This window comes from Oncorhynchus gorbuscha, linkage group LG23 (genome assembly GCF_021184085.1).
Source record: "Oncorhynchus gorbuscha isolate QuinsamMale2020 ecotype Even-year linkage group LG23, OgorEven_v1.0, whole genome shotgun sequence".
Lineage (NCBI taxonomy): Eukaryota > Metazoa > Chordata > Actinopteri > Salmoniformes > Salmonidae > Oncorhynchus > Oncorhynchus gorbuscha.
Window position 1 is genome coordinate 48497140 of NC_060195.1, and position 23132 is coordinate 48520271.

General features: G+C 44.4%; 1 protein-coding gene across 1 annotated transcript in view; it reads left to right on the forward strand.

The window, feature by feature from the left end:
* LOC124011297 (follistatin-related protein 5-like) overlaps positions 1-23132 on the forward strand; it is a 195145-nt gene that overhangs the window by 98192 nt on the left and 73821 nt on the right. The window contains 1 exon segment of the mRNA XM_046324524.1: positions 14588-14784. Coding sequence (XP_046180480.1) covers positions 14588-14784 — 197 coding nt within the window.

Below are 23132 nucleotides of genomic sequence, written 5' to 3' on the forward strand. Positions count from 1 at the left end.
TCACTACAGAGGATAGTGTGTTCTGCCCAGTCCATCATGGGGCCAAGCTTCCTGTCATCCAGCACCTTTATATAAGGCGGTGTCAGAGGAAGGCCTTAAAAATTGTCAAAGACTCCAGCCATCCTAGTCATAGACTGTTCTCTCTGCACGGCAAGCGGTACCGGAGCTGTCATGTTTTGTCATTGATTATCATGCCTTGTCCCTGTTCTTCTCCTTCTATTCGTTTCCCTCTGCTGGTCTTATTAGGTTCTTTCCCTCTTTCTATCCCTCTCTCTCCCCCTCCCTCTCTCACTCTCCCGCTCTCTCTTCTCTCTATCGTTCCGTTCCTGCTCCCAGCTGTTCCTATTCCCCTAATCAATCATTTAGTCTTCCCACACCTGTTCCCGATCCTTTTCCCTGATTAGAGTCCCTATTTCTCTCCTTGTTATTCGTTTCTGCCCTGTCGGTTCCTTGTCTAGAATTCACCGTGCTGTGTTTGTGTATCGCCCTGTCGTGTCGTGTTTTCCTCAGATGCTGCGTGGTGAGCAGGTGTCTGAGTCTGTTTGGTTCAAGTGCCTTCCCGAGGCAACCTGCTGTTCACCTGCTGTTCAAGATCGAGTCTCCAGTTTGTCCTCGTCATTTCGAGTGAAAGTTGTGTTTTTTGATTGTATTTACTTTACTGGATTAAAGACTCTGTTTTCGCCAAGTCGCTTTTGGGTCCTCTTTCACCTGCATGACAGAAGGAACCGACCAAGGAATGGACCCAGCGACTTCAGACGCTCGTTACACTGCCGTCGAGATCCAAGGAGCCATGCTCGGCAGACACGAGCAGGAATTGTCTGCTGCTCGCCATGCCGTGGAGAACCTGGCCGCTCAGGTTTCCGACCTCTCTGGACAGTTCCAGAGTCTTCGTCTCGTGCCACCTGTTACTTCCTGGCCTGCCGAGCCTCCAGAACCTAGGGTTAATAACCCACCTTGCTACTCCGGGCAGCCCACTGAGTGCCGCTCCTTTCTCACGCAGTGTGAGATTGTGTTCTCTCTCCAACCCAACACATACTCTAGAGAGAGAGCTCGGGTTGCTTACGTCATTTCACTCCTTACTGGCCGGGCTCGAGAATGGGGCACAGCTATCTGGGAGGCAAGGGCTGATTGCTCTAACAAGTACCAGAACTTTAAAGAGGAGATGATTCGGGTTTTTGACCGTTCAGTTTTTGGTAGGGAGGCTTCTAGGGCCCTGGCTTCCCTATGCCAAGGTGAACGGTCCATAACGGATTATTCTATTGAGTTTCGCACTCTTGCTGCCTCTAGTGAGTGGAACGAGCCGGCGCTGCTCGCTCGTTTTCTGGAGGGACTCCACGCAGTGGTTAAGGATGAGATTCTCTCCCGGGAGGTTCCTTCAGATGTGGACTCTTTGATTGCTCTCGCCATCCGCATAGAACGACGGGTAGATCTTCGTCACCGGGCTCGTGGAAGAGAGCTCGCATCAACGGTGTTTCCCTGCTCCGCATCGCAACCATCTCCCTCCTCTGGCTCAGAGACTGAGCCCATGCAGCTGGGAGGGATTCGCATCTCGACTAAGGAGAGGGAACGGAGGATCACCAACCGCCTGTGCCTCTATTGCGGAGTTGCTGGACATTTTGTTAATTCATGTCCAGTAAAAGCCAGAGCTCATCTGTAAGCGGAGGGCTACAGGTGAGCGCAACTACTCAAGTCTCTCCATCAAAATCCTGTACTACTTTGTCGGTCCATCTACGCTGGACCGGTTCGGGTGCTACATGTAGTGCCTTGATAGACTCTGGGGCTGAGGGTTGTTTCATGGACGAAGCATGGGTTCGGAAACATGACATTCCTTTCAGAGAGTTAGAGAAGCCTACGCCCATGTTCGCCTTAGATGGTAGTCATCTTCCCAGTATCAGATTTGAGACACTACCTTTAACCCTCACAGTATCTGGTAACCACAGTGAGACTATTTCTTTTTTGATTTTTCGTTCACCGTTTACACCTGTTGTTTTGGGTCATCCCTGGCTAGTATGTCATAATCCTTCTATTAATTGGTCTAGTAATTCTATCCTATCCTGGAACGTTTCTTGTCATGTGAAGTGTTTAATGTCTGCCATCCCTCCCGTTTCTTCTGTCCCTACTTCTCAGGAGGAACCTGGCGATTTGACAGGAGTGCCGGAGGAATATCATGATCTGCGCACGGTCTTCAGTCGGTCCCGAGCCAACTCCCTTCCTCCTCACCGGTCGTATGATTGTAGTATTGATCTCCTTCCGGGGACCACTCCTCCTCGGGGTAGACTATACTCTCTGTCGGCTCCCGAACGTAAGGCTCTCGAGGATTATTTGTCTGTGTCTCTTGACGCCGGTACCATAGTGCCTTCTTCCTCTCCGGCCGGGGCGGGTTCTTTTTGTTAAGAAGAAGGACGGTACTCTGCGCCCCTGCGTGGATTATCGAGGGCTGAATGACATAACGGTTAAGAATCGTTATCCGCTTCCCCTTATGTCATCAGCCTTCGAGATTCTGCAGGGAGCCAGGTGCTTTACTAAGTTGGACCTTCGTAACGCTTACCATCTCGTGCGCATCAGAGAGGGGGACGAGTGGAAAACGGCGTTTAACACTCCGTTAGGGCATTTTGAGTACCGGGTTCTGCCGTTTGGTCTCGCCAATGCGCCAGCTGTTTTTCAGGCATTAGTTAATGATGTTCTGAGAGACATGCTGAACATCTTTGTTTTTGTCTATCTTGACGATATCCTGATTTTTTCTCCGTCACTCGAGATTCATGTTCAGCACGTTCGACGTGTTCTACAGCGCCTTTTAGAGAATTGTCTCTACGTAAAGGCTGAGAAGTGCTCTTTTCATGTCTCCTCCGTTACTTTTCTCGGTTCCGTTATTTCCGCTGAAGGCATTCAGATGGATTCCGCTAAGGTCCAAGCTGTCAGTGATTGGCCCGTTCCAAGGTCACGTGTCGAGTTGCAGCGCTTTTTAGGTTTCGCTAATTTCTATCGGCGTTTCATTCGTAATTTCGGTCAAGTTGCTGCCCCTCTCACAGCTCTTACTTCTGTCAAGACGTGTTTTAAGTGGTCCGGTTCCGCCCAGGGAGCTTTTGATCTTCTAAAAGAACGTTTTACGTCCGCTCCTATCCTCGTTACTCCTGACGTCACTAGACAATTCATTGTCGAGGTTGACGCTTCAGAGGTAGGCGTGGGAGCCATTCTATCCCAGCGCTTCCAGTCTGACGATAAGGTTCATCCTTGCGCTTATTTTTCTCATCGCCTGTCGCCATCTGAGCGCAACTATGATGTGGGTAACCGTGAACTGCTCGCCATCCGCTTAGCCCTAGGCGAATGGCGACAGTGGTTGGAAGGGGCGACCGTTCCTTTTGTCGTTTGGACAGACCATAAGAACCTTGAGTACATCCGTTCTGCCAAACGACTTAATGCCCGTCAAGCTCGTTGGGTGTTGTTTTTCGCTCGTTTCGAGTTTGTGATTTCTTACCGTCCGGGTAGCAAGAACACCAAGCCTGATGCCTTATCCCGTCTGTTTAGTTCTTCTGTGGCTTCTACTGATCCCGAGGGGATTCTTCCTTATGGGCGTGTTGTCGGGTTAACAGTCTGGGGAATTGAAAGACAGGTTAAGCAAGCACTCACGCACACTGCGTCGCCGCCGCGCTTGTCCTAGTAACCTCCTTTTCGTTCCTGTTTCCACTCGTCTGGCTGTTCTTCAGTGGGCTCACTCTGCCAAGTTAGCTGGTCATCCCGGTGTTCGAGGCACTCTTGCGTCTATTCGCCAGCGCTTTTGGTGGCCGACTCAGGAGCGTGACACGCGCCGTTTCGTGGCTGCTTGTTCGGACTGCGCGCAGACTAAGTCGGGTAACTCTCCTCCTGCCGGTCGTCTCAGACCGCTCCCCATTCCTTCTCGACCATGGTCTCACATCGCCCTAGACTTCATTACCGGTCTGCCTTTGTCTGCGGGGAAGACTGTGATTCTTACGGTTGTCGATAGGTTCTCTAAGGCGGCACATTTCATTCCCCTCGCTAAACTTCCTTCCGCTAAGGAGACGGCACAAATCATTATCGAGAATGTATTCAGAATTCATGGCCTCCCGTTAGACGCCGTTTCAGACAGAGGCCCGCAATTCACGTCACAGTTTTGGAGGGAGTTCTGTCGTTTGATTGGTGCGTCCGTCAGTCTCTCTTCCGGGTTTCATCCCCAGTCTAACGGTCAAGCAGAGAGGGCCAATCAGACGATTGGTCGCATACTACGCAGCCTTTCTTTCAGAAACCCTGCGTCTTGGGCAGAACAGCTCCCTGGGCAGAATACGCTCACAATTCGCTTCCTTCGTCTGCTACCGGGTTATCTCCGTTTCAGAGTAGTCTGGGTTACCAGCCTCCTCTGTTCTCATCCCAGCTTGCCGAGTCCAGCGTTCCCTCCGCTCAAGCGTTTGTCCAACGTTGTGAGCGCACCTGGAGGAGGGTGAGGTCTGCACTTTGCCGTTACAGGGCACAGACTGTGAGAGCCGCCAATAAACGCAGGATTAAGAGTCCAAGGTATTGTTGCGGCCAGAGAGTGTGGCTTTCCACTCGCAACCTTCCTCTTACGACAGCTTCTCGTAAGTTGACTCCGCGGTTCATTGGTCCGTTCCGTGTCTCCCAGGTCGTCAATCCTGTCGCTGTGCGACTGCTTCTTCCGCGACATCTTCGTCGCGTCCATCCTGTCTTCCATGTCTCCTGTGTCAAGCCCTTTCTTCGCACTCCCGTTCGTCTTCCCTCCCCCTCCCGTCCTTGTCGAGAGCGCACCTATTTACAAGGTACATAAGATCATGGACATGCGTTCTCGGGGACGGGGTCACCAATACTTAGTGGATTGGGAGGGTTTACGGTCCTGAGGAGAGGAGTTGGGTTCCGTCTCGGGACGTGCTGGACCGTTCACTCATTGATGATTTCCTCCGTTGCCGCCAGGATTCCTCCTCGAGTGCGCCAGGAGGCGCTCGGTGAGTGGGGGTACTGTCATGTTTTGTCATTGATTATCATGCCTTGTCCCTGTTCTTCTCCTTCTATTCGTTTCCCTCTGCTGGTCTTATTAGGTTCTTTCCCTCTTTCTATCCCTCTCTCTCCCCCTCCCTCTCTCACTCTCCCGCTCTCTCTTCTCTCTATCGTTCCGTTCCTGCTCCCAGCTGTTCCTATTCCCCTAATCAATCATTTAGTCTTCCCACACCTGTTCCCGATCCTTTTCCCTGATTAGAGTCCCTATTTCTCTCCTTGTTATTCGTTTCTGCCCTGTCGGTTCCTTGTCTAGAATTCACCGTGCTGTGTTTGTGTATCGCCCTGTCGTGTCGTGTTTTCCTCAGATGCTGCGTGGTGAGCAGGTGTCTGAGTCTGTTTGGTTCAAGTGCCTTCCCGAGGCAACCTGCTGTTCACCTGCTGTTCAAGATCGAGTCTCCAGTTTGTCCTCGTCATTTCGAGTGAAAGTTGTGTTTTTTGATTGTATTTACTTTACTGGATTAAAGACTCTGTTTTCGCCAAGTCGCTTTTGGGTCCTCTTTCACCTGCATGACAGGAGCACCAAGTCTATGTCCAAGAGGTTTCTAAAACAGCTTCTACCCCCAAGCCATAAGACTCCTGAACATCTAATCAAATGGCTATCCAGACTTTTTGCATTGCATATTACCTCAATTACCTCGACACCGGTGCCCCCTGCAAATTGACTCTGGCCGATACCCCCTGTAAATATCCTATTGTCCTTATCGCTATTGTTATTTACTGCTGCTCTTTAATTATTTGTTATTCTTACCTCCTACTTTTTTGTATTTTCTTTAAACTGTATTACTGGTTAAGGGCTTGTAAGTAAGCATTCCACTGTAAGGTTGAATTGAATTTGGCGCATGTGACAAATACAATTTTATTTTATTTTTGATTTGAATATACTTAAGTACAAAAGTAAAAGTATAAATTAATTCAAATTCATTATACAGTGCATTGTACAGTGCGTTCGGAAATGATTCAGACCCCATTACTTTTGCCACATTTTGATACGAGAGAATGCCAAGAGTGAGCAAAGCTGTCTTCAATGCAGAGAGTGGCTACTTTGAAGAATCTCAAATATAAAATATATATTCGATTTGTTTAACACCTTTTAGGTTAGTACATGGTTCCATGTGTTTTTTTCATAGTTTTGAAGTCTTCACTATTATTCTACAATGTAGAAACTAATACAACCCTAGAATGAGTAGGTGTATCCAAATCAAATGTTTTTTTTTTCTCATTGTGTGTAGATTGATGGGGGGGGGACAATTGAATCCATTTTAGAATAGGGCTGTAAAGTAACAGAATGTGGGAAAAGTCAAGTGCGTCTGAATACTTTCTGAATGAACTGTATAGCCAGTGGCACACTGCAACAATCAAACATTATTTACAAATGAAGCATGTGTGTTTAGTGAGTCTGCCAGATCAGAGTATGACCATAGATGTTCTCTTGATAATTGCATGAATTGGACCAATTCCTGTCCTGCTAAGCATTAAAAATGTAATGAGTACTTTTCGGTGTCAGGGAAAATGTATGGAGTAAAAAGTACATTATTTATTTTGGAATGTAGTGAAGTAAAACAAAAAGTTGTCAAAAATATAAATAGTAATGTAAAGTACACATACCCCAAACACTATTAAGTAGTACTTTCAAGTATATTTACCTAAGTACTTTACAACACTAATACTAAATACATTCACATGTCACCAAAGAATTGATTAAAACACTGTTTTGCAATGGTCTACACTAGGCCCAGAAGTTGGCTCAGAAGTTGAACAGTTTTGAACAAATGTATTTCTTCCAAAATTAAGGAGAAGCGAGAGAGAGAAAGATAGAGAGCTAGCTATATTTCGTAGTATATATTTTTTTCACTTTCTCTTTCACTTACTTAGCTACCATGGAATGCAGCTAGCTAGTTTGGTCTTCTCAAACACCCAGCTCAATCAGAGAAGGACGCTATGTTAGCTAGCTGACTATGGTTATCCAACACTGGAATTCAAGGTAAGCTTTTGGTTTTATTTAATTTATTGCCACTGGGGCCCACCGGTGTAACTACTAAACTGCTCGTACACTGTACTACATGATTCCAGTGGGTTTACTTACATGTTAGTTCTAATAGCTATGTTGACTTGACATTAGCTAATATGGTGACAATGATGTAGGCTGTGTGTAGCAGGTAGCGGTCATGATATGAAGGTTTTGCTTGGAAATGTTTTTTTTGCCTGGTCACAGATAGCTGATGTGTTGTGCACTGAAGTCCATAAGATAGATGCAAGAAGTAATTATATATACAATGAGCTGTTTGAATGTGGCTGCTATGAATGTTAACTGTGTTTTCTTGTGATCAGGGGTGTGTGTATTCATTGTGCCGATTAAAAGAAATATATATATATATATCTCAAACAGAAGCAATCGCAACGAAACAGGGATAGACATACCTTCATTTGTTCAATAGAAACTCTCGTTTGCAACTGTTGGTCTAATGATTATACCGTAGATGAGCTGAATGCAGGCAAGAGTGTGCAACACGGTATTGAACGTGACCTGTCTGTCACCTTGATTACTCATAATTCTCTCGACTTGTGCGTAGATCAGTTTACGTTGTAAACTTACATTCATAGGCTAGGTTGTAGCAACCTCATGATGGGTACATGCAAAATTTGAGTATCATGTCGTAGCCTAAACCTATCCATGTTACATTGAGCTTGGTGAATGGAATATGAATGCCAGTCATGTAATCTGCTGTAATAGCGATAAAAAAATATATCTTCCCTTGTCTTAAACGACATGGACAGCCACTGGTATGGGGGTTATGATAAAAATGGGTTTGGTCATCTAAATCATGGAATAACGATGGAATGTGAATGTATTTCAGTAGCACAGATGAAAACATAATGTTTTCATAGAGATCCAATGGAATGTGAATCCTGCAGCGGATACATAATTGGAACAGATTTCACTTTGCGAAGAAAAGGTGAGGGGACACTAAAATACATAAGAGCTGAGTTGAGCTAATTAGGGAGGGAGTGTATTGGCCATAGAATTAGGAATTACTAACAATAATGTAAGAGAATGAGTAGATTCAAGACTCCTGGCAAATAATGATCTCCTCAAAGGTATGTGTGTGTGTGCACGAGCGTGTGTGCGTGTGTGATTGAAGATAAAGGAATGGAGACGAACAGTGGGCCCAGCTCACAGGAGTGAGAAAAGCAAATTAGAGGTGCAACTGGGGGTGCCAATACACACTGGGAGGTAGCAGTAAGGCGGTAAAGAGACAGAGACAGACAGAGACTGAGCGAAGAGAAGGGCTACAGACAGAATAAGAATATTTTTCACCTGGAGCTCAGTGAGGTATCAACTACACCGCTGTTATAGCTGGAAAAATCACAGGTTGCAAATGGATTGTTTAATTTGATCTGGACTCTGATAGCTAGCTAGGTTGCTAGAATGAGAATGTTCCATGTCCAATTCGGTGTATAATGTCTATAGGAATATACAGAGTCTAATTCAATGCATTGACTGCATCTCAGAAAAACAGCAAATCGGTAGTGGGCTGGCTACGGCGGCAGTAATGCAGTCCCCCGGCTCGGCAGAGCAGCTGTGGGGAGTTTGCGGCCCACTGCCCAGAGATCCATTTCGGATCCAGTCAGGTGTTACACCAATGACACCTCTAGTTGGTCTTTAAGATAGCAATCAGTGACCTTTGATTTGGGTAGCCGAGTTGTCACGCCGTGGTGATTTGATGTATGGTGGGGCGGAGGCAGTACCTGGCGGATGGGGGGGGGAAACGGGGACGGGGAAACGGGGATGGGGGGGGGGGGATGTGACACAAGCTATTCCGCTGAGCAGCCTCTTTCCTCTTTCTCTACATAAATAAAACAGCAATACTTTTTGAGTAGGGGACAGAGTTCAGTGGCATTCACCGTCCCTTTAACAGTGAACTGTGGTTTGGGGTGAAGTGGATGTTTAATCTATCCTTAATGAACTGTCTCATTGCACCTCTTCCCCGTACATACATAATATCCTGTTTACGCTTTGTAATAATGGCTGATAGATCTATATGAGGGTTGCAAAAGCCCCATGGCTAGAATTTAAAGTGATATTCTCCAGAACAATGGTAAAAAGGGATCATGTCAGTTTGGATTCAAGGATACAAAGGCTCAATCCTCAAGGGCCATAGTACTGCTGACTTTTATGTCCCTCTAGCTTGATCTGTTTATGTTTCTAATTTAGACATAGGTTTCACACATTTGGTTACCCGTGTATAATACAGTGTCTTAAAGGCAAAGGATGAAAACCAACGTACACGACGGACCTAGAGGACCAGGGCCCATATTCATAACATGTCCTAGAGTAGAAGTGCTGCTCTAGAATCAGTTTCACGTCTTTTATCATTATGAATATGATCATATGGACTGGAGGGGGGGGGTCCTAAATGAGCACTGAATTGTTTACTGTAGAAATTGACTTTGAAAATGTTTCTTTCTGCGTACAAAATGTGTAGCAGAAATATTCTAAAGAGGCATGTAAAAAAGCAGTGTACACTGTAATCCATGGATCGTTGTTATTGATCCCATGCGATTACAATGCGTAATGTGTAACTCTGTATGTAATATTGTTAAGTCAGGTTGTGGGGAAGTAATGACAGATTATTGCAATGCTTTGCCACTTGATTTAAAATATAAACGCAATATGTAAAGTGTTGGTCCCATTTTTAATGAGCTGAAATAAAAGACCCCAGACATTTCCATATGCACGAAAAACTTATTTCTGTAAAATGTTGTGCACAAATTTGTTTACATCCTTGTAAGTGAGCATTTCTCCTTTTCCAAGATAATCCATCCAACTGACAGGTGTGGCATATCAAAAAGCTGATTAAACAGCATGGCCACTACACAGGTGCACCTTGTGCTGGGGACAAGAAAAGGCCACTCTAAAATGTGCAGTTTTTTTTTTTTGGGGGGGGGGGGGTGTAAGGCAGGTTTCTGTCTCTAATAAAGAACTTTGTGTGGAAAAACTCATTCTAATTGGCTGGGCCTGGCTCCCCAGTGGGTGGACTTATGCCCTGCCAGACACACCCATGGCTATGTCCCTGCCCATTCATGTGAAATTCATAGATTAGGGCCCAGTGACTTTATTTCAATTGACTGCTCTCCATCTATGAACTGTAACTCAGTAAAATATTTGAAATTGTTGCATATTGCATTTATATTTTTGTTCAGTATAATTGATGTATTGACAACTCAAACATGTCAATTGGAATAACATGAATAAACATATTAGTTTCAAATCAAATAAGCAAGAGACTAAAGCCGTGAATGGACCGTCAAATGATCATCTATCATATATTCTCCAGAGAGCTGCACAGCATTAGTTTAAAAATGATTTAATTTGAATTGATTGATCTTAACCGCTCGCAGATAAAAATGCCATTGCGTCTCTTCTCCATCTTATCGTTTTCACTGGGACCCTCTTTTTATCTAGCATTGCGGGAATGAAAAACAAGAATGACTTGACAGAACAAAGACAAATGAATTCCTTCAGATTCGCCATGCAGCAAAGCCATTGCACAAGGCATGATTCCATGATTCAGCATTAGGACCACGAGTGTTGTGAACAATTACTCTGTTTGATTGCTATATTCTACTCTGCTGTCAACAGTAATACCTCTGTGGCGTGGGGCTCTCGTGATGGATCCAAATCGTATCCTTCAACCCCTTCTGGCCAATATGCGTGCGTCTGCTCGCCCATATATTCTCATCCTCGAATGAGGAGCTGACCTGCAAATTATTTCACCAGTCCATTACAATTAATAAACACGCAACGGGTCTTTCGTGCTTAGCGAGCCACTTAGCGTCACACCCGCCTAACGTGACCAGAATATATATATTTTTTAAACAATGTCTGAATGGGAATCCGTGGCGGCGGTGGAAGAAAAGAAATCCCCATCAGAAGGGCCAGTCAGCCATGGCGACTGCTTTTACATGGAGTCTCTCGGGCCTCGAGGAGTGGTCCTACGTTTCCGACATGAACAATGTTGCCGGAGTTTGCATTATACAGAGGCACTCCAGGGGGACAGAAGTCTCTCTAGGAGTCTCTTTTGCAGTCCCGAATGCATCGCCGAAGAGATGTTTCAGAAAGCCTTGGTTGAAATTGAAACTAACTTACTTTATCCAGTATTTCGACCCTCCCCATGTTTGCTTGTGGTTGTAGCAAACATGAACAATTCGATTCTCGCAGGTGTTGTTCAAGTTGGTTGAATGTAGGGGTTGTTTCCATTCGAGACGGATTCCCAGCCATTCGGAACACACTGTATTGAAGAGATGCACTCACCAAGCCGTTTGAGTGTTTCACAAAGAATTTAGGTAGGGGTTAACAACGGCACTCTTCTCACAACATATAGCCGAAGCACTAGACACTATACTAGTCTAGCATGCATTATGAGAGGCTGCCATTCTTTTCAAAGCTCCCTACTTGACAGCTTAAGTATATCTTCTTTAGTTTGTTTTAGAAAATAGGTTATTTGCTGCCGAGGCTGTTGAATGAATGCTCAGTAATTGTATGTGTACCTGTATGTGTGTGTATTTTATAGAAAGAGAGAGAGAGTGTGCAAACTTTATAGAAAGAGAGAGAGAGAGTGTGCGAGTGTCTGTCCATAAGAGTGTGTGTATGTGCCTGCAGTGTGTGCATGTGTATTTATGTGTGTGTGTGTGTGTGTGTCTGTCTGTCCCTGTGTGTCCAGGGCTTTTGATAACACTGACCTTCATATCCCCTGGGCTAGGGCTAGCAGCCATTTATCTTTTATTCATTCGGCCATTTCTGAGGCAGCTTTTCTGTCACCAAGGCTTGTCAAAACAGAGGCCATTTCATGATGTGCAGCGCTTGGCAGCAAAATGGTGCACAGTCACACCCTGTAGATGGGGATGCCACAGTCCTTGAGAGGCTTTGTCTTGAGACGACTGTCTGTCACTAATTGTGTTATGCCACTGTCGAGAACACCTGTCTAAAGCAACTCGAAACATTCCCTCAAACTTTCTGTCCTGCTTTAGTATTTTATTTCTGTCTGGAGAAAGCAAAGTCTACTCAGGTGTAGTTCACAACAGCCAACAGAACTGTCACCACAGAACTGTCACTAACACTTCTCTAGAAATAAGAAAAATAAGTTTTACAATATGTCATACATTGGAATGACAAGTTCCAGTCATTATTTTTGCTCGTAACTCTTCTATGCTGAATATTTCATGCAGTTGACTCTTTTGATGTCTGCTTTTTGGTGGTGGATTGCAAACACAAATCATCATATTTTCTCTTACTGTTGGTGTTTGATAATGAATTCGCTCACAACTTCCATCATTGCCAACCCACACAACACTACAAGTTATGAGAGTGCTAAACTTAATATTCTGCATGAACAGAGACTCATATGCTGCAGATAGGGGCGTCATGTACCCATTATTTTAGAAGGGGCACAAATGTTTGGTTGTTTTGGCTATGTACTCCAGCACTTTGGATTTGAAATAATACAATGACTATGAGGTTAAAGTGCAGACTGTATTTTCATCCATACCGGGTGAAACGTTTAGAAATTACAGCACTTTTTGTACATTGACCCCCCGACCCATCTTAGGGGACCAAAAGTATTGGGACAAATTCACTTACGTGTATTCATTTAGTAAAAAGTTAAGTATTTGGTCCCATACACACAATGACTGCGTCAAGCTAGTGACTCTACACATTTTGGGGATGCATTTTCTGTTTGTTTCGGTTGTGTTTCAGATTATTTTGTGCCCAGTTGAAATTAGTCATCCTTATTTAACTAGGCAAGTCAGTTAAGAACAAATTATTTTTTACAATGACGGCCTACCCCGCCAAACCCTGTCACTTGACACTCTCTCCTCCTCTACTAACTATACTAGAAATGTTCCACTGGTTAGACTTTGCATGCATCAACTAATGGTTGTGTGCCACGTCATCGACTGTGTCATCGACTGAGATTGCTATAACATATGATGTGGTTAGCTGATAGGAAAAATATGGTCCAGTTAGTGTGCCCCTCCGCATAATAACACTTTTTATAAATAATTTTGATCAAATGTGGGCTTACATTTTTTATTAAATTATTTAACCTTTCTAGGGGAACCCCTCCACAACATTCCGCTGAAAAGGCAGCGCGCGAAATTCTAAAATATTTTTTAGAACTATGTAACTTTCACACATTAACAAGTCTAATACAGCAAATGAAAGATAAACATCTTCTTAATCTACCCATCGTGTCTGATTTAAAAAATGCTTTACAGCAAAAACACAACATATGATGTTAGGTCATAGCCAAATAAAACACAGCCATTTTTCCAGCCAAAGATATGAGTCACAAAAAGCAGAATATATAGATAAAATTACTAACCTTTGAGGATCTTCATCAGATGACACTCATAGGACATCATCTTGCACAATACATGTATGTTTTGTTCGATAATGTGCATATTTATATCCAAAAATCTCAGTTTACATTGGCGCCTTACGTGCAGTAATGTTTTGCTTCCAAAACATTCGGTGATTTTGCAGAAATACTCATAATAAACATTGATTAAAGATACAACTGTTATTCACATAAATAAAGATACACTTCTCCTTAATGCAACTGCTGTGTCAGATTTCAAACAAACTTTATGGAAAAAGCATAGAGGAATATCCGCCATTTTGGAATCAATAGAAGTTAGAAATAACACCATAAATATTCACCTTTGATGATCTTCATCAGAAGGCACTCCCAGGAATCCCAGTTCGACAATAAATGACTGATTTGTTCCATAAAGTCCATAATTTATGTCCAAATAGCCACTTGTTGTTAGCGTGTTCAGCCCACTAATCCATCTTCATGAGGCTCGAGCATTTCGTCCAGACAAAAACTCGGAAAGTTCCGTTACAGGTCGTAGAAACAAGCCAAACGATGTATGGAATCAATCTTTAGGAAGTTTTTAACATAAAACATCAATAATGTTCCGGAGAATTCCATTGTCTTCAGAAAAGCACTGGAACGAGAGGTAACTCGTCATGAGACCAAGGCACTCTGCCAGACCACTGACTCAAAGAGGTCTCATGAGCCCCTCCTTTATAGTAGAATCCTCATTCAAGTTTCTAAAGATATATCTCAATGTGTAATCGGTAGGCCAATCTTTGAAAAACCACAACCTCAGATGTCCCACTTTCTGGTTGGAATTTTTCTCAGGTTTTCACCTGCCATATGAGTTCTGTTACACTCACAGGCATCATTCAAACAGTTTTAGAAACTTCGGAGTGTTTTCTATCCAAAACGAATAATAATATACATATATTAGCATCTGGGACAGAGTAGGAGGTCGTTCAATCTGGGCACGCTATTCATCCAAAAGTGAAAATGGTGCCCCCTATCCCAAAACAGTTTAACATCTGAAAATAAAATAAAAACAGGAGAAATTTGAGATGTTAGTGTCCTTGTACCTCCTTTGGGTATGACGTCTCTGGGTGTGCACATTGGTTTTATATCGGCCTCACTTTACATGATTAAGCCATTTTAACTTCTTCTCTCTTGTTGTTGTTCCTCAGATGACAACTGCAGACTGAGTGACTACCGGAGGTTGAAGATCAAAATTCTGAACCTGCATGACCAGCGATACATGGAAACTGGCAACCGTGGGGGCCACAAAGAAAACATGGCCACCAGAAAGAAGCTGGTCGACCTTCTGTTTAAGCGCTTCGACGCTGATGGTAGCGGGAGAGTAGACAGCAGCGAACTATCACAGGTGAGGAGGCCAGGACTTGGATGTCACTAAGTGTTTGAAAGAAAAAGGGAAAAACCAATGAAACATTGTGTTTACTACACACCAAGGAGTAGGGAACTATCACAGGTGAGGACAAGAGGGTGGACAATAAAGCCACAGTAAGTCTCTCCCAAATGTCAGTAGCCATGCCATCACACCCTTCCCTGAAATGAAGAAAGGGTCAACAAACAGAATCTTAACATTGCGTTTACTATAGCCTGCTAGTAATTTACTATAGGAGCCATCTTGATGTAATATTTTCAATATTATTCCCTTTTCATTTGGTCTTTGCTTCAGAAAGCGAGGTGACTAAGAAATGTAATAATCCAGGTCAAAGGAACGTTCCGCTCGTGGGTAGAATGTCGGCTTTGACTGTTACGGCCCGGAAAAAGTGTGGTTGAATATGGAGTATTGTGTGACTTTCATGACAAAGGAAGACATTTTATGCATAATGAATTTATGTTTCGCAATACCTGAGGACTGGTTTATATCCCATGCATTTAAATAATTGAACAAGTAAGCAACCACTGCTGGTTTAAATAACCTTTCAACTGCTCTCAGTTTCATATTAATATATCCAGTGGCACTCTTATTACTCCTGTCTCTATTAGACTGATGTGAGATAGAAAACAAGCTTGATTCATATTCTTATGCATTCACTCTTTTGAATCCAAAGTGCCCCATTTGATTACAGCCAACAACTCTGATATTTAACTATAAATATATATATATATATTTACATAACAGCAATGCTTTCAGCTCGGGGATGGGAGCATAAATCAATGAACAGCAGGTGAAATACATAACGAAAGAGAAATTGAAATGTTGTGTTGGGCTTTATTTGACTATGCAAATATTCCCTGTTGATTCATTGGTAAGTTGCTTCAGGTAGTTACCATGGGTACCAAAAGTATTACATTACGGATGACACTAAGGGCTAGACACAAAGCTATGAGCCATCGTCTATCCAGGTGTTTTAATGTCAAAGTCTATCCACAAACATCCACTGCGCAGATTGAGTAACGCCATGTTGGTTTTAAGTCATTCCTCACAGAAAATGCTAAGGTCCCTCTTAATCCTTGAAACATATGGCAATGGTGACACAGTACATATACAGTACAAACTGGTATTACAAGCAGAATATGTAGTAGCTATTCTAAGCCCAACGTGTTTGTCTTGTCTACAAAAGTAATTCATTCTGAATATCAGACGTTGACACAATTGACCTTAAACTATGCCACATCTCAGAGGTCCTCAAAACTATGCCACATCTCAGAAGTCACTCATGGCCCGGAATTCAACCACGGAAATCCTAAATTCTTCGCTCTTCTTGTTTTGCCAGGTTAAATTATACAAATTTGACGTGACCAATCATTTTTGCCCTCATTTACGAGTTTTCTATTTGTGTATTTGTTAATTATAAATAAGAATTTGCTCTTAACCGACTTGCCTAGTTAAATAAAGGTTAAGTAAAATACATAAAATACATAAAGTTAATGGGGTGTTAATTTGACACGGACTCTGGCAGCATTCCAAACACAATGTGAATAATTTAGTTCAAAGGTTAAGGCCTGGTATAGTGTGTGCGCGTGTGTGTTTGTGTGTTCAATGTGTGTGTGCATGCGTATGTGTGTGTCTTCAGATCTGAGTGGAAGAAGGGTCAGGTGGGTACACTTTATCTTCAGACACTGACCCCCTTCTCTATGTTGACGCAATCAGATAGTGTCGATTCCTCTGGTACATCAAACCCGAACATCAACTACAGAGCAAGGTAAAGATGGTTTGATTTCTAGCCGGGACATAAAACATTTAAGAGATGGTGTGAGAATCATCAAAGACTGGTGATTCACAGCCCCCTCTAATATTACCATCTCCCTGAATCAATCCGTCCGCCATGGGGTGGTTGAGAAAAGCAGGGAATACTTTGGAATACCCTGTTTTTTTATAACACTTTCTCTGAACCAACTGTGTCTAATGTATTATGAATGCATTCAACTGCCAATTCTTATCAATTGTCTTAAAGGATGGATTCACTTTTATGAGTGCTTATAGAAATGTTGTAATGTACTATGAAGTGATAGAGGTCAATGGAAATACATTTCTAGTACTTTATCATGCACAGATGGCTTTAAGAACGTTTTTGAAATCAACATACGAGGTTGAATCATCACAAACATTTTGATCATTCTTTATAGTTTACACTTGTAGTTCAGTAAGAGTTCAGAAAGCATAGGCAAATTTGCAAAGAACAAGACATACTTGATGATGATACATTAGGCAGCAGTGCTGGGGAAGCTACTCTGAAATCATAGTTGACCAAACTACCAATTACTTCACACTAGAAGAAGTTAAGCTAAAGAAAAGCTACCCTTAATAAAAAATATTTTTAACAATTATATAGTTTTCAAGCTACCTCGGGAAAAATTATCATATCTAAATCTGAAATGTCATAGACGACAAATTGCAAAAACGGTTTCAAGTGAGAATTAGGCAGGTCTGAAGCTGAAAAATAAAATAAATTATTGCCAATTTCTCCATTATTTTCTTCTCTTTTTGCCTCAAAAAGTAGTGTAGTTTACATGGCAAAAAGTAATTAACTACAGAAAACACTACTGAGATTTGAATTGTGTTCAACTTCCACCAAGCTACTGCTGTCGTTCACTACTTCCCAACACTGTCATATTGTGCCAAGCTTCATGACAGCTGATCTAGAATGATGGATGAGTGAAAGTCAGCCTGACGGTGAGATACTGTAGATCCAACTTGTCATATTTCAAACCATATATAAAACATAACAAGAGAGTCTTTGCAGCATGAAAATGGGTTTCTTCGGGATAATACTATTTACTTCCATAAATAAGAGATCTATAGACTATCTAGGACAAGGTAAGACTTAAAGAGTAACTGTAATGTAAAAAAAAACATTTTTTTCATCGAAAAACATATGTTTTAGGATTAGTTATAGTGAAACACATCAACGCCTGTCTTCATTGTGATAGTTTGTTGCAAAAGTGATATATTTTGGTCTTTTAGTAGTAAATCTAGCTCTTATTGACATTTACATTACATTTACATTTAAGTCATTTAGCAGACGCTCTTATCCAGAGCGACTTACAAATTGGTGCATTCACCTTATGACATCCAGTGGAACAGCCACTTTACAATAGTGCATCTAAATATTTTAAGGGGGGGGGAGAAGGATTACTTTATCCTATCCTAGGTATTCCTTAAAGAGGTGGGGTTTCAGGTGTCTCCGGAAGGTGGTGATTGACTCCGCTGTCCTGGCGTCGTGAGGGAGTTTGTTCCACCATTGGGGAGCCAGAGCAGCGAACAGTTTTGACTGGGCTGAGCGGGAACTGTACTTCCTCAGTGGTAGGGTGGCGAGCAGGCCAGAGGTGGATGAACGCAGTGCCCTTATTTGGGTGTAGGGCCTGATCAGAGCCTGGAGGTACTGAGGTGCCGTTCCCCTCACAGCTCCGTAGGCAAGCACCATGGTCTTGTAGCGGATGCGAGCTTCAACTGGAAGCCAGTGGAGAGAGCGGAGGAGCGGGGTGACGTGAAAGAACTTGGGAAGGTTGAACACTAGACGGGCTGCGGCGTTCTGGATGAGTTGTAGGGGTTTAATGGCACAGGCAGGGAACCCAGCCAACAGCGAGTTGCAGTAATCCAGACGGGAGATGACAAGTGCCTGGATTAGGACCTGCGCCGCTTCCTGTGTGAGGCAGGGTCGTACTCTGCGGATGTTGTAGAGCATGAACCTACAGGAACGGGCCACCGCCTTGATGTTAGTTGAGAACGACAGGGTGTTGTCCAGGATCACGCCAAGGTTCTTAGCGCTCTGGGAGGAGGACACAATGGAGTTGTCAACCGTGATGGCGAGATCATGGAACGGGCGGTCCTTCCCCGGGAGGAAGAGCAGCTCCGTCTTGCCGAAGTTCAGCTTGAGGTGGTGATCCATCATCCACACTGATATGTCTGCCAGACATGCAGAGATGCGATTCGCCACCTGGTCATCAGAAGGGGGAAAGGAGAAGATTAATTGTGTGTCGTCTGCATAGCAATGATAGGAGAGACCATGTGAGGTTATGACAGAGCCAAGTGACTTGGTGTATAGCGAGAATAGGAGAGGGCCTAGAACAGAGCCCTGGGGGACACCAGTGGTGAGAGCGCGTGGTGAGGAGACAGATTCTCGCCACGCCACCTGGTAGGAGCGACCTGTCAGGTAGGACGCAATCCAAGCGTGGGCCGCGCCGGAGATGCCCAACTCGGAGAGGGTGGAGAGGAGGATCTGATGGTTCACAGTATCGAAGGCAGCCGATAGGTCTAGAAGGATGAGAGCAGAGGAGAGAGAGTTAGCCTTAGCGGTGCGGAGCGCCTCTCCGTGATACAGAGAAGAGCAGTCTCAGTTGAATGACTAGTCTTGAAACCTGACTGATTTGGATCAAGAAGGTCATTCTGAGAGAGATAGCGGGAGAGCTGACCAAGGACGGCACGTTCAAGCGTTTTGGAGAGAAAAGAAAGAAGGGATACTGGTCTGTAGTTGTTGACATCGGAGGGATCGAGTGTAGGTTTTTTCAGAAGGGGTGCAACTCTCGCTCTCTTGAAGACGGAAGGGACGTAGCCAGCGGTCAGGGATAAGTTGATGAGCGAGGTGAGGTAAGGGAGAAGGTCTCCGGAAATGGTCTGGAGAAGAGAGGAGGGGATAGGGTCGAGCGGGCAGGTTGTTGGGCGGCCGGCCGTCACAAGACGCAAGATTTCATTTGGAGAGAGAGGGGAGAAAGAGGTCAGAGCACAGGGTAGGGCAGTGTGAGCAGAACCAGCGGTGTCGTTTGACTTAGCAAACGAGGATCGGATGTCGTCGACCTTCTTTTCAAAATGGTTGACGAAGTCATCTGCAGAGAGGGAGGAGGGGGGATTCAGGAGGGAGGAGAAGGTGGCAAAGAGCTTCCTAGGGTTAGAGGCAGATGCTTGGAATTTAGAGTGGTAGAAAGTGGCTTTAGCAGCAGAGACAGAGGAGGAAAATGTAGAGAGGAGGGAGTGAAAGGATGCCAGGTCCGCAGGGAGGCGAGTTTTCCTCCATTTCCGCTCGGCTGCCCGGAGCCCTGTTCTGTGAGCTCGCAATGAGTCGTCAAGCCACGGAGCGGGAGGGGAGGACCGAGCCGGCCTGGAAGATAGGGGACATAGAGAGTCAAAAGGATGCAGAAAGGGAGGAGAGGAGGGTTGAGGAGGCAGAATCAGGAGATAGGTTGGAGAAGGTTTGAGCAGAGGGAAGAGATGATAGGATGGAAGAGGAGAGAGTAGCGGGGGAGAGAGAGCGAAGGTTGGGACGGCGCGATACCATCCGAGTAGGGGCAGTGTGGGAAGTGTTGGATGAGAGGGAAAAGGATACAAGGTAATGGTCGGAGACTTGGAGGGGAGTTGCAATGAGGTTAGTGGAAAAACAGCATCTAGTAAAGATGAGGTCGAGCGTATTGCCTGCCTTGTGAGTAGGGGGGGAAGGTGAGAGGGTGAGGTCAAAAGAGGAGAGGAGTGGAAAGAAGGAGGCAGAGAGGAATGAGTCAAAGGTAGACGTGGGGAGGTTAAAGTCGCCCAGAACTGTGAGAGGTAAGCCGTCCACAGGAAAGGAGCTTATCAAGGCATCAAGCTCATTGATGAACTCTCCGAGGGGACCTGGAGGGCGATAAATGATAAGGATGTTAAGCTTGAAAGGGCTGGTAACTGTGACAGCATGAAATTCAAAGGAGGCGATAGACAGATGGGTAAGGGGAGAAAGAGAGAATGACCACTTGGGAGAGATAGGGATCCCGATGCCACCACCCCGCTGACCAGAAGCTCTCGGGGTGTGCGAGAACACGTGGGCGGACGAAGAGAGAGCAGTAGGAGTAGCAGTGTTATCTGTGGTGATCCATGTTTCTGTCATGTTTTGTCTTATATTGTCTTGTCATTTTGCTTTTCCTTCTGTTCGTTTTCCCCCTGCTGGTCTTTTTAGGTTCGTTCCCCTTTTTCTCTCTCCCTCTCTCTCTCTCTTCTCTCTATCGTTCCGTTCCTGCTCCCAGCTGTTCCTATTCCCCTAATCAATCATTTAGTCTTCCCACACCTGTTCCCTATCTTTTCCCCTGATTAGAGTCCCTATTTCTCCCCTTGTTTTCCGTTTCTGCCCTGTCGGATCCTTGTATATTGTTCACCGTGCTGTGTCTTTGTATCGCCCTGTCGTGTCGTGTTTTCCTCAGATGCTGCGTGGTGAGCAGGTGTCTGAGTCTGCTACGGTCAAGTGCCTTCCCGAGGCAACCTGCAGTTTATTATCGAGTCTCCAGTCAGTTCTCGTGATTACGAGTGGAATTGTTTTTTATACTTTATTTACCGCTCCGATTTGTCTAGGAGTATTGCTATTTCCTTTAACTGGATTAAAGACTCTGTTTTCGCCAAGTCGCTTTTGGGTCCTCATTCACCTGCATAACAGTTTCTGTCAGTGCCAAGAAGTCGAGGGACTGGAGGGAGGCATAGGCTGAGATGAACTCTGCCTTGTTGGCTGCAGATCGGCAGTTCCAGAGGCTACCGGAGACCTGGAACTCCACGTGGGTCGTGCGCGCTGGGACCACCAGATTAGGGTGGCAGCGGCCACGCGGTGTGGAGCGTTTGTATGGTCTGTGCAGAGAGGAGAGAACAGGGATAGACAGACACATAGTTGACAGGCTACAGAAGAGGCTACGCTAATGCAAGGAGATTGGAATGACAAGTGGACTACACGTCTCGAATGTTCAGAAAGTTAAGCTTACGTAGCAAGAATCTTATTGACTAAAATGATTCAAATGATACAGTACTGCTGAAGTAGGCTAGCTGGCAGTGGCTGCGTTGTTGACACTACACTAATCAAGTCGTTCCGTTGAGTGTAATAGTTTCTACAGTGCTGCTATTCGGGGGCTAGCTGGCTAGCTCGCAGTGTTGATGACGTTAGATTGCATTAAAAGAACGACAATAGCTGGCTAGCTAACCTAGAAAATCGCTCTAGACTACACAATTATCTTTGATACACAGACGGCTATGTAGCTAGCTACGATCAAACAAATCAAACCGTTGTGCTGTAATGAAATGAAAAATGTGATACTACCTGTGGAGCGAAGCGGAATGCGACCGGGTTGTTGAGTGCGGAAGTTCTATTCAGTAGACGTTGGCTAGCTGTTGGCTAGCTAGCAGTGTCTCCTACGTTAAGGACGACAAATAGCTGGCTAGCTAACCTCGGTAAATTAAGATAATCACTCTAAGACTACACGCTCTAAACTACACAATTATCTTGGATACGAAGACAGCAAAGACAACTATGTAGCTAGCTAACACTACACTAATCAAGTCGTTCAGTTGAGTGTAATAGTTTCTACAGTGCTGCTATTCGGTAGACGGTGGACGTATGCTAGCTGGCTAGCTGCTGGGCAGATAGCAGTGTAGACTACGTTAGGACGACGAAATACGAAGTTGCAATAGAAGTGCTGACTGTTTCACTTTGTTGTCCTCTTTCTTTTCCTTTTTCTTCTGTCCTTCTTTTGTCCTTATTTTGTCTTCCTTTCTTCTGTTAACTAGATATATTTTGTTGCTATTCTTTGTAAGCTAGCTAGCTTCTTCCAGGAGAATTGACACTAGCGGTTCGACTGTACCATTGAAATCATGTTGTAGAGGCCTCTTGGGAAAGGATCCACGCAGGAGATAAGAAGCAGGTACAGGAAGGGAAGGTTTAATAACTGACAGACATGGAACAGAAACACGTAACAACAATTAATGCGGACACAGGGAACACCACCGAGGAACAGACAGATATACAGGGGCAATCAACCACGTGAAGGAGACCAGGTGAGTCCAATGAGTGCTGCTGCGTGTAATGATGGTGACAGGTGCGTGTAAAGATGGGTAGCCTGGCGCCCTCGAGCGCCAGGGAGCGGGAGCAGGCGTGACATCTTGAGAAGGTGCCTCTACGTCAGGGATCATCTAGATTTATCCGCAGGCCGATCTTTTCTTGAACGGATGGTCAGGGGGCCTTGAACATAATTACAAATAATTTGTAATTAGAATTAGAAATAATTTGTAGAATGCAAATGGACCGCAAGAAGCCCAAACAGATATAATGACTAAAATATAATCATTTCACTTCATCTCAAGGGAGGGGTTCAGTATGAAATACACTCTCTTCTAGATGTGCTGGGTGGTACCACCTCAAAGCTAACTATAAAATTAGGTGACGGCGCACCTTATTTGGCAATGGTCTTGGTAAGTGGAATGTGCTATTATATTTTGCATGATGCTTCCTTGACTAGACTACTGACGTTCCACAAAATTGTGTT